General features: G+C 39.9%; 1 protein-coding gene across 1 annotated transcript in view; it reads right to left on the bottom strand.

Annotated features, from left to right (window-relative positions):
* Nucleotides 1–5,548, bottom strand: part of LOC101477406 (chromodomain Y like 2) — a 46,442-nt gene extending 40,894 nt beyond the window's left edge. The window contains exon 1 of the mRNA XM_004539407.5: nucleotides 5,244–5,548. Within this exon, the coding sequence (XP_004539464.1) occupies nucleotides 5,244–5,267 (24 nt within the window). The 5' untranslated portion in view covers nucleotides 5,268–5,548. The remainder of the gene's footprint in view (nucleotides 1–5,243) is intronic.
* Between the last annotated feature and the right edge of the window lie 11,392 nt (nucleotides 5,549–16,940).

The raw sequence follows: 16,940 nt of genomic DNA, 5'->3' as shown, positions 1-16,940 counted from the left end.
ACCTTAAGGTGTTCCTCTTCAAATAAAAGCATCAAGACTTGGTGCCTTTCTTTATAAATGTGAAAAACAATGCTGCCTGTAATCACCTTGCTTTTGTTTTCATCATGAAATTAAATACTAATGAGCATGCTAAATAAAATGCAATGCACAGCCCAGAAGTTTTTGGACAATTACACATTTTTGTATTTTTGCCTCTCTACACCCCCACAGCAGATTTTAAATCAATGATTTGATTGTTTAAAGGTTTTATTTAAAGCCTTTGAGAGAAATGTTGCATTAAGTGTTTAGGAAGTGCAGCCATTTTTATAAGTACTTTCCCATTTACAAAGGATCAAAGTGATTTATAAAGTGACTAACGTCACTGATATATAAAGTGAAGTTTGAGTTGTTTTTAATACTTGCTTGAAGTTTCAGAACCCACGGCCATCACCAAATGCTCCATTTCCTCCCTTGAGATGCTCTGTTAGGCCTTTACTGCAGCGTCCTGTACCTGCTATTTGTTTGTGGGTTTCTGCCTTCAGTTATGTCATCAATAACTGAAAGGCATGCTCTAATGAGTTTAGATCAGGTTTCTAACTTTGTCATCGAAGGATATCCTATTTCTTTGCCTTGAGAAATTCTTGAGTTGCTTTTCCATATGTTTTGGGTCATAATCTATTTGCACTGTGAAGCACTGTCAAATCGGTTTTGCAGCATTTGACAGAATCTAAGCAGAGAGTACAGTCCTGAACACTTTTGAAGTCATCCTGCTGCTTTTATAAGCAGTCACGTCATCATTAGAAACTGCCAGCAATAGATTTCCATGCCATATTATTGCCTCCACAACATTTGACAGATGATGTGGCATTCTTCACACGATGAACTTTTTCACTTTCCTTGTTTATATTTTACTCTTCCCATCATTCCGGTACTAATCAATCTTGGTTTCATCTGTTGAAAGATTGCTTTTACAGAACTGTGCAGGCTCTTTAAGATGTTTTCTGGCCAAGCCTTATCTGGCCTTCTTGTTCTTGAATGTAATCAATGCTTTGCATCTTGTTGTAAACCCTCTTTAAATTCATGAAAGATCCTCTTGATTGTAGACTATGACAATCATACACCTACCTACTTGACAGTGTTCTTAAATGAGCTAGATGTTTTGAAGAGGTTTTCTTAACCCTTAGATGCACGAGTGACTCTACCCTAAACTCTTCCATAAGTGTGCCACTTTTGTCATTTCAGTTAATAATAATCATTTGTATTATATGGGGAGGGGTGTCCCCTTTGTTTTTTTCCATCCACCATTTCCACTAGCTTCCAGGCTGCACTAGGGCTGTGCGATATGACCAAAATCTCATATCCCGATATAAGAATTCTATCGTCCCAATAACGATATAAATCACAAAAATGTAACATTTTCTGTAAATTATGTGAATCTCGGGCAGCTCGACTTGCGGGAAGTGTTTCCAGCTGCGCGTAGTGTACCTGGAGTCGAGTGTTTTAACTGATGCATGAAACTATACATTTTTAGACATAAGTTGTAAAGGCCGCCGTTTTCTTTGTGAGTATTTATTACACGGCGTGCTGCGGGGAAAAGCCTGTTCTAACGTTTGAGTCTAAGGTTTATTTTTTCGCACCTGGCAGCTCTTTTTTACCTCTACTACTACTTCTACTACTCTCCGTAAATAATCTGCTCTTTCACGTGATTCAGTTTATTTTGAAAAGTCTCAACAGGATCTTGAGCTTTATTGTGAAAGGTTTATGTGAAACATAAACAAGCGGACACGCGATGGTGTTACCGTCGTTGTTGCTAACCACAACGCATAAAACAGGTGCTTGTCCGTCAGTAGTGTGGTTATATTAAATATAAGAGAAAGGAGAAATTAATGTAGCCACTACAGTGACCATCAAAAGGATGAAAAAATATTGCTGTAAACAGTTTATTTTGCGACACCACGAAACAAACGATAGCATAAAATGAAACGATAGACGTTTTTATATCGTCATCCGATATACATCGTTATATCGAACAGCCCTACTCTGCACAGATGTTTCTGTATACTATGCCCACCACTTCGTTATGGTGTTCCATGTATGCCCTGCCTGCTAGCATCTTGCATCCTGCTGTTATGTGCTGGATTACACAGCCTCTATGGATCTTGTGCTCAGAGCTTGTTCCTGTGCTGCTGTGATTAGTGCCTCTGTGCTGTCTTTCAGTCCAGCCTGGTCCAGCCACAGGTAGGACTTCTGGATGTCAGCCACTTCCTCTATCTGCCGGTGGTACATACCGTGCAGGGGCTTTTCCTTCCATGATGGTTCCTCCTCTTTCTTGGATTTCTGCTGCCTGAGGTATTCACTGAGCATGTGGTCGGTTGGGGCCATCTTCCTCATGTAGTCATAGATGTTTGTGGTCTCATCCTGGACTGTGGTACTGACGCGCACCAGTCCCCGGCCTCCTTCCTTCCCCTTAGCAGACAGCCTCAGGGTGCTGGACTTGGAGTGAAACCCTTGATGCATGGTCAGGAGCTTCCTGGTCTTGATGTCTGTGGCTTCCATCTCATCCTTTGGCCAGCTTATTATCCCAGCAGGGTACCTGATCACAGGCAGGGCCTAGGTGTTGATAGCCCAGATCTTGTTATTACCATTAAGCAGCTGGATAGCGTAGTGGTAAGAGCGGGAGTCGCAAGTTCGATTCCCAACTGGGTTGTGTGTATCCAGTAAGGGTCCTAGGCTAGACCCACTATGCTAACCAAGCCCATCGCAGACATGAGCAAAACAGATAAATATGAAGCCATACTGGCTCGGACGTCGCCCGCATTAACAAGGTCCTCGTCAGGTACTAAGGAACCAGGGCTCCCTGATAAGAAGTGGGCTACTGGAACGAGAAGCCATCAGAGGACAAGAGACGAAAATAGGGCGCTGTTGGAATGCTACTACGCAAGTAACCCCAGCGGACGGGTTACATAAATAGGATGAGGGACCTATGGAATCTTCGATACCCACTACTGACGGTGAAACAACATTCGGAAGAAGGGACTGCTCTCACAGCTAGAGGTTGACGAAATACAACACACATGCTACGGCAAGGTGGAGCCAGGACGACAGGTCAGGGGGTAGATATCATCACTCCCACCCGAGATTGGGTACCAAGCTCCAAGTACAATGGAAGAAGGAACTGAGTGCGAGAGGAACTGACATTCAATTTATCATGTTTAATTTATCATGGATCAGGTAACAGGCCGCAAAACTTATTACTGAATTAAATTTGCAAGAGTTAATTAACTCTTGCAGCAATGTCAAACAACCCTTTTCCATGGTCATTTTTAAACTAAAAGGTATGCAGCACAGGTAAACACTGGTCAGCTTCTCCAGTTAAATACAGTTTAACTGTGGCAGTTGGCAACTGTGGCATCAGATGCAGCTGTAGTCATTTTAGCAGAGAAATGACTCAAAGACAGATTATTGTTAGCAAAACCTGCTCAGCAATGAGCAGTCATTTCAGCTCTATACAAAACTGATCAGTCTTGAGGTTTATAGTACAGGCTGCCACATGAGGCAGGTTTCACATAAAGGCAACAGCCCGCTTAGAACAAGAAGAGGTGTCAAGAGTCAAACTTCAAAACAAAAGTACAGAATTGCTCAGAATAACTTCACCTGTGTAAGGGTACACTCACACAGTTACAAGTGAACAGCATGCTGACGGATTTTCCCCACACATCAACAGTAATTACTGCATAATGTCTTGAAAGTAGCTTTCATAGCTCAGTGGTAGTTCATGAATGCATGACACCAATGTAATGATTCAGTAAAGCACTAGATGTTACAATCCTGGACAATGCATTGCTTTTAATGGAGAAAATCTTGAGGGATAGCTTATGAGGAAAGCAGCCCAGAAACTTTAGCAGCACACATCTTTGTGAGCCTCAACTTTCGTTCTTTTACCCAAGCTAGCCTGCCATTTTCCCTGGTTAGGTTTAGGGATTAGAGATCTGATCTAAATTTTTACAATTTGGGACACATCGTCAGTAGTGGACCTTGGATTTTTCGGTAGAGGAGGCCAAACTTTATGCTAAAATGGAGCAATTAAGTAAATATTTTTTTTAAACAAACTAAATAATAGTGGCAGTAGTAAGAGAGTGGAGGGGTGGTGGTGTAACGATCAAGTGTAAAACGTAACCCAATGTGTTCTCTTTTTGGCAACCTTGTGTTATCTTACTTTAGTTTTAATGTGTTTCTGAGACAAAGAGCACTCATTTACGGAATATTAAAGTCAGTGGTTCTAACTATTTGGGAAAATGCAATAAATGCCACTCACTTATTCAGTCTATTGTATTTTAGCTGACATCCAGCTTCACTCATCATGCATTATTTGGCAGTGTTGTGAGCTGATAATGTTATCTACTTAAAAACACTCAGTGGATGCCCAAGCTTTTCCTCAGATGGACTTTGTGACATGTTTAAACTTTGTACATTACTTTAAATAAGTACACTTGTTTGTCCTTGGGAGACCCATCTGTGTCTCTACCATAAGCTCAAACACGAGACACCACACCAGAGTGACAAAAGCTAATGACAGCATGTGTCAGATTTGACAAAACTGATGAGGGAGCCAGCCTTTGTGCAATTTCTGAACGCCCCCCTCGCCGGGCCCCCACACACTCCCAGAGTGATGTTGCGCACGGGGGCAGCGTGACCTTCCTGTCACCCATTCGGGCAACTTTTAAGCCCATAACTACGAGAGTCAAAATTTCACAAAAATCACGCATCAACCATGAAAGAAGCTCGCACCGAGTTGCGTACGCCGTTTGACAAAAATAAACCGGTGTCTGATTCTGTCTGCCAAACAGCCTGTGACACTAACGCCGCTGTCGAGGCTGTGATGACAAAATATCTTTTGGCACGTATGTGCACCTTCAGAACCATCACTCCGTCTGTAGCTATTCACCATGCCCGTTCGCTCAGCGCTGCTGTCACTTTACCACGACTTTCAACTCGGCGACAGACTGAGGAGTTCAGCCCGTAAATTACATCTTATCCATTTACTACAGTCGTGAAGAATTATGACAAAGTATATCAAAAGCGACATAAAGTATAAGCTTAAATTAGGCAATCTCGTCTTTGCCAAGCTTGAAAACGGGTTAGTTTCGCCTGTTAAAGGGCTTAGGACACCGCTTTTTGCATACGCGACGCCCTTCCCTTTACTTCCTAATTCCATTATTCGTCAATATTACAGAGGATTTTCCGTAGACATGTTTTTATCCTACCTCGTAAAGGTCTCCTGAAGCCATTCTTGGGTGCAGACAGCGGCGGCGCGGCGTTCTTGCCTGCCTTGTTGGCTTTTTTTGGACCCTACTCTCTCGGTGTTTCGGCGAAAGCCCCGATAGACGGGAATTAGCGAGCAGCCTTGTTATTCTGAGCAATCCGCAGCAGCAGATCAGACAGTGTCAATCGAGCCCGGCGGATCGTTCCACGCTTAAAACAAGCAACCATCGGGGCGGTGCTGTTTACATATACTGAAGTACAGGACTAAAAATTAGTCCCGGACTAAGAATGTAGCCTGATGGTCTGCATGCGCCCAGCTCATCTGAGCTCTGTTGCAATCCACTCAGCGGGAGACGTTATACGCGTTGTGTTTACACACACCAGCTGGGTCAGATCCCTTTCTATGATCCCCTTTACCTGTCCACTGTGGCGTCATAGAAAGATCTGACCTACCTTATTTGTATTCACCGGGAAATATCTAGAACAAGTTAAGCGGAACTATTTGTAATGATTCATCACTAGCTACTGATGTTGGTAGACCTTCTTACTGAACTTTGCATCAGCATCAAATATCTTTAAAATATTTATTTATTTATTAATAAATTAAAAACGATTAAAAACAAAAGGTTTGTTTTGCCCTGTTTCCAGGGGTTCTGATGGGTTCTCTCTGGGTCACCCAGCTTCCTTCTGAGTCTGGCACTTCTAAACTGGCCATAGAGCCGTGAATGGCTGTTTGTCTCTCTGTGTTTGCCCTCCACAGACTAGCAACCTGTCCAGGGTGTGGCCATCTTTCGTCCCATGACAGCCGGGTAGGAACCCCTATCTAAAATCTGAAGAATAACTGGTTGTTTGGCACAGACCAGGTCTTGATCACAACATCTTTCGCAGAACCTTGGATGAATTACCTTAGAGTATGAAAACCTTAGAGTATGAATGCTTTTGCAGCATTTTCATATCCGCTCTACCTTAGAGCAAATGTGAAAATGCTGCTAAAGACCTTAAAAAAGACACCCACTACAAACAGGAGAATTTGAGTAATTTTCCTTCTCTAGGACACCAAAACTACAACCTAAAATACTGAAAAAGTTTTCAGTCATTATATGAAAATTAATCTAGAGTTGTATCACTTGAAACTGTTTTCAACAATATTTTATGGATTGAAACAAATCTGAAAATAAGCTGTAAATAAAAAAGAGCAAATGAACAACAAATTGCTCCTGTCAACTGAAAAATAGGAATCCACACTCTTCTAGTGAAATTCATGCAAGTACATGAAAATAAAGAAATGAAAATTAGCATAAAAATATTATTTGTATTAGTTCAAAAGAAAGAATAATCCAAACACTGCATGGTTTAAACAGTTATTCTGTCTGACTTTGCGTCAGATCCAGATCTTTGAAGTTGGGGCCCTCAGACCATTTCAGATGTTTTTGTTTGTCTTTAAATGTATTTCATTCTTTCTAGTAAAATGTTTGATATTGCATGTGTTATCCAGTGTGAAGCAGCTGATTTCTAAGTTTTCCTTCCAAATAATGCCGTTACCCTCTTGGCAGTTACAAAACTGAGGTTTATAAACGTTTGTTCATTTCTGTTATAACTTTAATCTTTAGGATACACACTGAATACAAATACTCTTAGGTATCGTGACAGTCCTTTTGCAATCTTTGCACTTGTCGCTTCCCAATATATTTCAAAATATTTCAGTGTTTCTACACAGTCACTGCATTAAGTGATTTTACAGGACAATGACAGGCCAGACATTTTAAAACACTGATCACATACACATTTGCACATGCTCATTACCTCTGTGTAAACGTTGAATAACACATAGTCTAAAAAGCTATAGGTCTCAGAAGCCATATAAAAGGTAACGCAAGATTTGGATAATAACCCCTCCTATGTGTGCTACAAAGCAAAAATATCTGCGTATAAAAGCGAATACTAAAATTTTAACATATTTGTTCAAAACACTAAGAAGACCATCTCAATGTAACAGAGATGCAATTTGCCCCCATATTTTGTCCTTAATTTCTTGTATAACATACATACATAAGCAATTACTGCACTAAACATCTTTATGATAATACCAGAATTTTACTTTGTTGCAGTTATGCTTATAGGCCTTCAGTAGCTCACAATATGATATGAGATTATGAACAGGATTATTTGTTTTTGCCTTGCTACATATAACAGTTTTCCACTTGCGCTACAGAATACAAATATTCTGTAGGGATGTATTTATTTAATGCGTATATTCAGGAAAAACAAATATCATCACTTTTTGTGTATTTAGAGTTTGATACCAAGTGGTATATGAAGATATCGTCACATTTTAAGTTAAAATGAAACAGTACAATCAATCAATCAATCAATCAATCAATCAATCAATCAAACAAACAAACAAACAAACAATTTTAAAAAAGATAGAAAAGAACTGTCTTCTTTACTAATAAAAAAAAACCTTACTCTCTTCTTAGCATCTTCCCAGCACGGAGTACGCTGCGTGGCTCTGTCTTCTCCATTTGGGTTGGTCTTGGGTGTCCTCTGGGGTGAGATCCACTGAGCGCATGTCTTCAATGATGACGTCCATCCACTGCTTTTTCAGTCTTCCTTGAGGTGAGCGGCCTCCAGTGTCGAGTTGGAGGGCTGTTCTTGACACTGTATTTTCTGCGCACGTCCATACCACTCTAGGCGCGCTTCCCTCATTTTCTTTTCATTGGGGCAACTCCTTCATTCGTCACATGATCCAGGCGGGTTAAGCCCACCTGAGCACCTTCATCTCCGTAGCATTGACGATCTGCTCATGTTTCTTGGTGGCTGGCCAAAAAAATCCCTTAAAATAGTGAGAAATTACTAACAGTTGGGTTGTACTGGGATTAGCTGAAGTGTTAGCTTCAGATCATTTACACTACTGTGCAAAACTCTTAACCCATCCTCATTTCCAAATACTTTGCAAGGGAAATGAATGCAGTAACTTATGGAAAAACTTGTGCAAACACTTGTGGAACTACAGTATGTAAGGCATAAACAGAGTGTGTGCAACTCTAACAAGCTTAAAAGTCTGAGATTTCTTAGGCAAGATTTCTAATAATTTATTTAAGTAACCTTCAGAAATAACTCTCCAGGCTTCTTGACAGGCATTCAAAACTCTTCTATGGATGTTGGTTGCTTTTTGTTCTCTCTCAAGATGATCCCACAGTGTTTTAATGTTGAGGTCCAGGCTCTGGGGAGGCCAATCCATGACTCGTAGTGTTCCATTGTGTTTTTGTTCTATTCAGGTTTGCTTTTACTGCTTTGGCACTGGCTTCGGGATCACTGTAATGCTGAAAAATGAAGCCGCTGCCAATCAGACAGTGTCCAGATGGTATTGAAAAATAATGTTGAGGTCTGGGCTCATGACTGATAGTGTTCCAGTCATTGTGTGTTTTACTATTCAGGTTTACTTTTATTGCATTGGCAGTGTGTTTGGGATCACTGTCATGCTAACAAATCAAGCCAGTCAGACACATTTTAGACAGTATAGCTCAATGATTTAAACTGTGATGCTACTCCATTTTTGATAAGATCTGCAACACTAACTGAAATGCAACCTCAAATCATAGCAGAACCTCTATCATGTTTTAAATATGGCTGTAGACACTCTACTGAACTCCTCTAAAGATTGATTGATTGATTGATTGTTTGATTGATTGATTGATTGATTGATTGATTGATTGATTGATTGATTGATTGATAATACTTTATTCATCTGGAGGGAAATTGGGTTAGGGGTGCCAGCCTTGCCAGCGCCATCTCACCTTCCTACCATACATTCATTACACAAACATCACATGGGGAAGACAGGTCAGAGAGGTATAGTAATGGAAAATGCACAGCATGAGGAAAATCATAAAGATAATGACTTGAAATAAAAAAATAAAATGTGGATTAATCAGTCCTTATCATCCATTGTCACAAATTTTCAGTCCAGTTCTTGTCTTCTAATTTGGCATATCATAGCTTTTTCTCCTCATTTCCCATAGTTAAGAATGGCTTGTTGACAGTCACCCTTTCACCGAGGCCATTTCTGGTGAGGTTTCAGTAAACAGTAGCTGAATCAACGAAAGGCCAGCTGCATTTCACATGTCCTTTTTTAGGTCTTTGTAGGATTTTTCCCAACTATTTCTTAAGGACATGACTTTTAGAAACTGTTCATCTGGAATAGATACTTTTTAGATCTGCCTTTTTTCTCATTTCTTTCTTTCTTTCTTTCTTTCTTTCTTTCTTTCTTTCTTTCTTTCTTTCTTTCTTTCTTTCTTTCTTTCTTTTACTCATTTATTTATTGGTTTTAACAAGTTTTAAAGTTTTCAAGTTGTAGAATCTTGACCATATGGCCCAAAACCTCCAAACTTGTCCAGTTTGTTTCTTAATGCACAAGTTATTTCCCCCAGTGTTAGTATATATGTCCATTGAGCCAATGAGATCGTCCACATATTTTTTAATCTTTCCAGCACTTAGCAATACATCACTTGGCTTCCAAAAGTTCGATCGTTAACAGAGCTCTAATGTTTGCAGCAGGTACAAAATTATTCAGGTATACATTTAAAATACATAGTTTGGGATCAAGTGGAATCACATCACCAATGATTTGGCTTAACAAATTTATTACCTTTTCCCAAAACACTTTCACATGTGAGCACTCCCATATGCAATAAAACAAAGGGCCCCTATCCACTCCACACTTAGTACAGGTGTCGGGGATGTTTGGGATAAAATGATGCAATTTTGAGGGGGTAATATACTGTCTTGTGCACCATTTATATTGAAATAGTTTAGATTGTCTGATTCTGGGCCAAGAAGCACGATTTATACCAGTTATCATCAGATACATCCATTTGCAAATCATTCCTCCATGCCTCTAAAATAGACTGTGTTGATTCTTTGGAGTTTTCCATAAACATTTTGTACAATAAGACCTGCCATTTCTTCTTCTGTTTTCCACTTTGTTTTTCTTTCTTTTTTTGTTGACACACAGCACAGCATGCTGAGATAAATTTTAAACCAATATCTCTTTGAGGATTATCCTGCCAACTGGACTATGAGACTAATATAGAATATAGTTTTTAACCATATGAAGGTGATTTGTCAAAAAACTAGGTGGTCTTTCTTTGTATATTGCCAGGGATGACCTTGTCATTTTTTCTTAGATTCTTTTAAGGAGATACAGAATAACATGGTGAGATATACAGGGTTTTCAGCTGTTAGCTGAAAACTAGTTTAATAATAATAATAATGGATTTATATAGCGCTTTTCAAGGCACACAAAGTGCTTTACAATTCCAAAAACAGGAGAACTAGTGCCTTCTTTTTTCATCAGAAAGGTGCTCTTTCCTCTATCACTAGAACTAAGTCTGTAACTGTATTCTTTGCACCAGTTGTGAATGGCAAGCTGTGGAAAAAGCCATCACACATTTTACTATTGATCATACTTTTGTGTTTAACAACTGTATTCTGTTGTTTCAGGTGGTAGCGTTATGTTGCTCTGGTTACCATGTGACGCGCTCTCTCTGCGACTGTGTGGGGGTTTTTTGGGTGAGAGAGCGCCCTTTTTTGTTGTTGTTATGCTAGAGCTACGCTGAGCAGTTGGGTTAGCGGCGGTGTTTTTCTGTTGAAAATAAACAGCTGTGCTCCCTGGCAATACGGGGAAGCAAGACCAAACAACACCTCTGTCTCCCCCTTGTCTGAGCTCGCCACAATACACAGTCCAACAGAGTTTTTTCATCCAATGACAAGACATTTGGAGCACAGTGAATGACAAATGTAACATCATACATCTTAGATATAAATTTGAAAAATCAGCACTCTCCATATTACTATATTATTGTAATGTTCAATGTTCACATCACCAATGATCGCGACATTACCATTAATTAATTAATTTATTATAAAGAAATTGTGTTTCTCAGAATTGTATTTGTTTTGAGTTTTGTATCCTTGATTAAATACATCTCAGTTTTATATTTATAGTTATTTATATTTATTATTTATAGTTTAGATTTGTGTGTTGTTGTATGTATTTTTTAATTTTTTCTTAGTTCCTGCTTTGTTCATTAGTATTCCAGCCTCCCTCTGTTCCCATGTTTAACGTTCAGTGTGAGTCATCTTGTTGTTATGGTCCTGAATGGCTTGGGGTGTTTGTCTCTCTTTTTCTCTCTCTTCTCTATAGTCTGTTTCTCTCTAGATCTTTCATTCTCATGTAGAGTTGTGTCCGCTTACTTTTTCCAGTGAACTTAATGCAATAAAAGCTATAAAAATCTAATAAAAAGTCTCCTCAGTCTCCCGAGTCGCTGAGTCCAACTCAGGCAAGCAACATTATACTTGTCTCTGAGTTTGCTTGGGTTAATTTCCTGTATTATTTTCAAAACTGCTGTCTCCTGTGTCTGGGCTTGAGTTTTACTTCTTCCCCTTATGATTTTCTGGACCTCTGTCCCATTTTCCCCACCTGTCTCCGTTTTGCTCATTACCTTCTGTGTATAAATAGGCCCCTTCTTCCTCTTAGTCTTTGTCAAAGTGTCCATGATATTTCTCTTTGATGTCTGGATTTGGATTTCCTTTTAGATTTAGACCTAGTTTTTGAATTTTACATTCAACTAAAAAAAGGCTTGTTAAAATTAAAAATGTTGCCTATGGGCCCTTCAGTTTACAAACTCTGACACACAGTAAAGATTAAAGCATGGCTAAAAGCACATTAGCTGCAACTTTTTATATTGTCTATTTAAATGCCCAAATATATGACAAAAGGTATAAATTAAAATCTTCTGAGTTTATGGCTATCTGGTGGTGATCAGAGGGCCCTGTGGCGCCAGTGTCCTGCAGCCTTGCCTCTGTCAGTGCGCCCCAGGCCCCAGCTGTGGCTACAATGTAGCTTGCCATCACCAGTGTGTGAATGTGTGTGTGAATGGGTGAATGACTGAATGTAGTGTAAAGCGCTTTGGGTTTCTTAGTGACTGAGTAAAGCGCTATACAAATGCAGGCCATTTATTAAAAACCTTTATACAATCCAGCTATTTCATGCTCTCTATTGTGACTTATAAGAAACACCTATAAGAAAAGGTAAAAGTAATAAATTAACATCTTTGGGCATGTCATTTCTTACTGTTTTTGCAACATTTACTACGTTGTTGAAAGTTGACATTTCTCCTGGTCCTGAGTGTCATGATAACTACAAGACAAGACATACTAGCAATATTTTTATGAACATGTCTGCTTTTATATCATGCATCCAGATTGAACGGAGAAAATATGCCAACTGTCCACACAGTCTGGGAGGCCTGAAGTCTTCCAAAACCTTGCTGTTGTCAAGGTTTGCTTATATATAGCTGATTTGGGAGAGTTTAGACAAAACCGTTCCATTGTGTTATTGTACATGTATTTAGTTACGGTCAGTTAACCATGTGGTTTTGGTTTAAACTTTCATGGGAATGATGAAAAGAAGACAAAAATTGACTGTCAGGAATTGAACAGCTGCTTCCAGTGGCATCCATCCCATCCTACTCCCTCTGCCAACTTTGTGATTCTACAGTTCATCACCCAACTTCCTCTTTTACTTCCAATGAGCAATATTCAGAATTAATATTGCTGCTAAAGGGCTTTGCCTCTTGAACAGTTATCTCATGCTTACTCATCCAGCTTTGGACCAAATAGCCTTGTGGTTAAGCAGTTGTCAGCCAAAATGTAATGTGTTTGCTAAATTTCCAAAGGAGGGCACTTGCACCAAAAAGTAATTACTTGCTCTTTGGCCCACAGTCTGCTTCTCCCCCAAATTGGATTTGAATCTGCTGAGGAGAAACAAATAGAGCAATATGAAGATACTTACTGGATGTAATGAGAAAGGAAAATGGTGGTTAAAGCATAAATAATTATTTAAAAAGGCGATTAATTTTAAATAATCCACTGACAAGTTCAATCAAGTTGCATAGAGAGAGCAAGAAGTCATGTTTTTACAGGTTTAGGATTTGACCCTATTTATAACTAAATATCCCACTTCATGAAGACTTACAGCATATGAAACAAAGATCTTGAGTGATGTAAATGTTTGAGGGTCCAATCCACCCTCAAATTGTAGAGTCCACATTGTTGAACCCTATCCCCACCACAAGTGGTAAACTGTTCTCTCTAGGAAGTGCAAGAAATTGTTAATGCTTAATGCACCCATTTCCCAGCATTGAACCCTTCCTTTGTTACATCCATTATTGATTTCATAATTACCCACAATCAATTAAGACCATAACAACAGAATCCTGCACACTTGCAGTCGCATGAACTGAATCAGTTTCTGACTAATTCAAATTGACTGACTGCGGCTTCAACACTGCATTGAAAATTTGCTCCTGGGTTTTCTCTGGCACCTTTAAATGTCCCCCAGTGTATGTGGAGGCTTAAACATGCTTCAGTTCCAATAAACACGTATTTATACAAAGACTTTCTGTGTAGCATTTATGAATGTGACTGGATTTGATTAGGTCAAGAACGTGCCTTGTATGCAGAAAAAAAATATCCTGCACCATTATACTATCTTGAAATTGCTGTCACTCATATCCTTGTTGTAGTTACATCCATCCATTCGCTTCTGCTTATCCTTTTCAGGGTCGCGGGGGGCACTGGAGCCTATCCCAGCTGTCATAGGGCGAGAGGCGGGATACACCCTGGACAGGTCACCAGTCTGTCGCAGGGCCAACACACAGGGACAGACAACCATTCACGCTCACATTCACACGTAATGGCAATTTGGATTTTCCAATTAAACTATCCCCACAAGTTGCATGTCTTTGGACAGTGGGAGGAAGCCGGAGTACCCAGAGGGAACCCACACAAACATGGGGTGAACATGCAAACTCCACACAGAAAGACCCCGGCCTGATGTTGGAATTGAACTCAGGACCTTCTTGCTGTGCGGCAACAGTGCTAACCACCGTGCCACCATGCTGCCTTGTCGCAGTTCATTTTTTAAAAACAATTCTATCAAACTCCTTTAGCCAGTTTAGATGGTAAATGGATTGGTTCTTATATAGCGCTTTTCTACTCTATCTATATGTATAAATGTACAACTTGTTCATTCACCCATTCACACCCATTTGGACAAGCACTTTTTTCTAGGCTGTTTCCAAGTGTTCCCTATCTAACATTCACATACATTTATACTCCGATGGATGCCCTGCTCTACCACCTGAGCTACAGCCACCCCGTATATAAACAAGCTTTTTTAGTTGAAAATAGCTGACTAATATCAAACTTACACAAAATCATGGGTTGACTGCCTGTAGTATTTTTTTTTGTGTCAGTGTAATAATATTTCTGTCAAGTGACATTTGAATATTTCATAATATGTTAACTTTGATAGCCCTCTTTGCAATTTCACTCAGACAGATTATATTATCTGCAGGTAAAGTAGCTTCACACGAAAAGATTTCAAGGCTTTAAACATCATGCAATGTTTGTGGGTTATGGGACCGATTAGATAAAGAGAATGCAATCAGTTACTACATCCACTGCTTTCACAGTCCTGTTGAGAAGTGATTCTCTAGCCTTTTCATAATATGTTTTTGTTAGAGTTTGTCAGGATGAGGTCGTGGACGAAAGAAGGAGGACCCAAACGCTGGACTCACAGGTAGGTGAAGATTGGTGTTTTATTGTCAACGGAGTGAACAAACAGAACAGAAGTAGGAAACGGCTGGCCGGCTGGACGACTGACTGAATGGATGAATGAAAGACTGACTGACAACTGACCAGCTGACCTGACGGAACTGAACAGAGGACAACCTAACAGCGGCGAGAACAACATCACAATAACATCAATGACACGACATTGGACTGGTTGAACTGAGGGACATAAATACACAGGCTGAGTGATGAGAGATTAGAACCTGGTGAGTACACAGCTGAACATAATGACCTAATGATAAACGGGAAGAGGACGGAACATAATGCACATGGACCAAGGCTAACACAATAAAACAGGAGGTGAAGCAGACAGAATATAAACAGTGAACATGAACTAAGAATACTGGGTCAAAGACCCAGAAACCCTGACAGAGTTAGGCTGTCTACACTATTACTGTAGCTTCAAACACAAAACAAACTTTGTTAACTTAGTTTGGTGGCTGTAGCCATTCCATTTTGATTCCTGGCTTCTACACTCCACATTTAGTGTCCTTGATTGCCCCTGATACACTTTCAACTTTGAGTGTGTGCATAATAGATAAAAAGCACTTAAAGTTATAGAATAAAGCACTTTATCAATGTGTGTCTGAGTTTTCATGTAGTAGAAAAGCACTAGATCAGTAAATCAATAAATTTATCATTTAAACCAACAGCTTGTAAAATACAGTGTTAGGGTCCCTGGGTCGTTGACCCAGTGTTTTGTGTTTTTGGTTCTTTGATTTTGTTATTTCATTATATTCTAGCTTTGCTTAATGGGTTTTAGGATCATTCTTAGTTTAGGTTCTCTGGGTGGGGTTTGGTTAGAGTTTTAGTGTTCTGGTTTTCTTTCTGTGTTCCATAGTTGCTGTCTCCCCTGTCTGCTGTATCCCCACATCCAGTTAGTGTCTGTGTCTGCCCTGGTCCCACGTCTCTGTTCCCTTTGTTATAGTGCCTGCCTGTGAGTCTGTGTTATGTTTCCTGTTTTACTTTGAAAGTCCATGTCTGATGTTAATGTGTCTGGTTTTGCTTCCCCTTGTCTCGTTAGGCCTGATTTGCCCCAGCTGTGTTTCCCTCCTGTTACCCATTCCCTGATTGCTCCCTCTATGTATTTAAGCCCTGTTTCTTTGTGTCTGTGTTGTGATCTACTCTCGTTTATGCGGTGTGGTCCGGCTGCCTGGTCATGTAAGTTTATTTGGATTTTTGTTACTTTTTGCCATCCAGCAATAAAAGCTGAGTTTTGAGCTACTTTCCGCCTCCGAGTGTCTGCACTTTGGGTCCTTCTACTTCCACTCCTGCCTGCACACAGCCTTAACCTGACATACAGTTGCTAACCAGCTTTTGACACTTTATGCCATGACCTAACCCTACCTACAGTGCACAAGTAAATGCTAGTGATGGCCAAATGAAGCTTTCCGAAGCACTGAAGCTTGTATTGAAAAACGGTTCATTACTCGAAGCTTTTCAACACAGTCCTCTCCGGTGACATCTGGTGGTGAAAATTTTGAAGAGCAGCTTGAATCTGCAAAATAAAACGGACTGCTCAATTATCACTGCTCACTCAAGAGTGGAGTTCTCTCTGATATTGGGCCACCGTTCCGTTGCTTTGAACATGTAATTGGTTTTGTTTTCTCGATTGGGGGGCTGAAAAAAATGTAATGCCTATCTGCGTAATACATTTTGATCAATAAACTTTCCCTATTTAAACATGCACTATGGTGTGGCCTTTCTTTGCTCATAACTCCTTGATGTTGGTAAATACAATAAGTGAGCAATATATATATAATATACATATGAGAATGCACAGCACATTATGGAGTATGCCCCTGCTGTGAAGTCCTGCCTCCATCTACTTGTCATTTAATCACTGGACAGCTGGACAGGTTCATACAAAATATTAGATGAGGCCAATTGTCCTATACATATTTTTGACCTAGGGGTGGGATTGATTGTGAACTGGAAAGGGAAAATGCTTAGGGGGCTGAGTACGGCTGCATCGTCACTGATTTGTAGAATCCTTTTGA

The sequence above is a fragment of the Maylandia zebra genome, linkage group LG1, assembly GCF_041146795.1.
Source record: "Maylandia zebra isolate NMK-2024a linkage group LG1, Mzebra_GT3a, whole genome shotgun sequence".
Lineage (NCBI taxonomy): Eukaryota > Metazoa > Chordata > Actinopteri > Cichliformes > Cichlidae > Maylandia > Maylandia zebra.
This window is presented reverse-complemented; position numbering and strand designations above follow the sequence as displayed.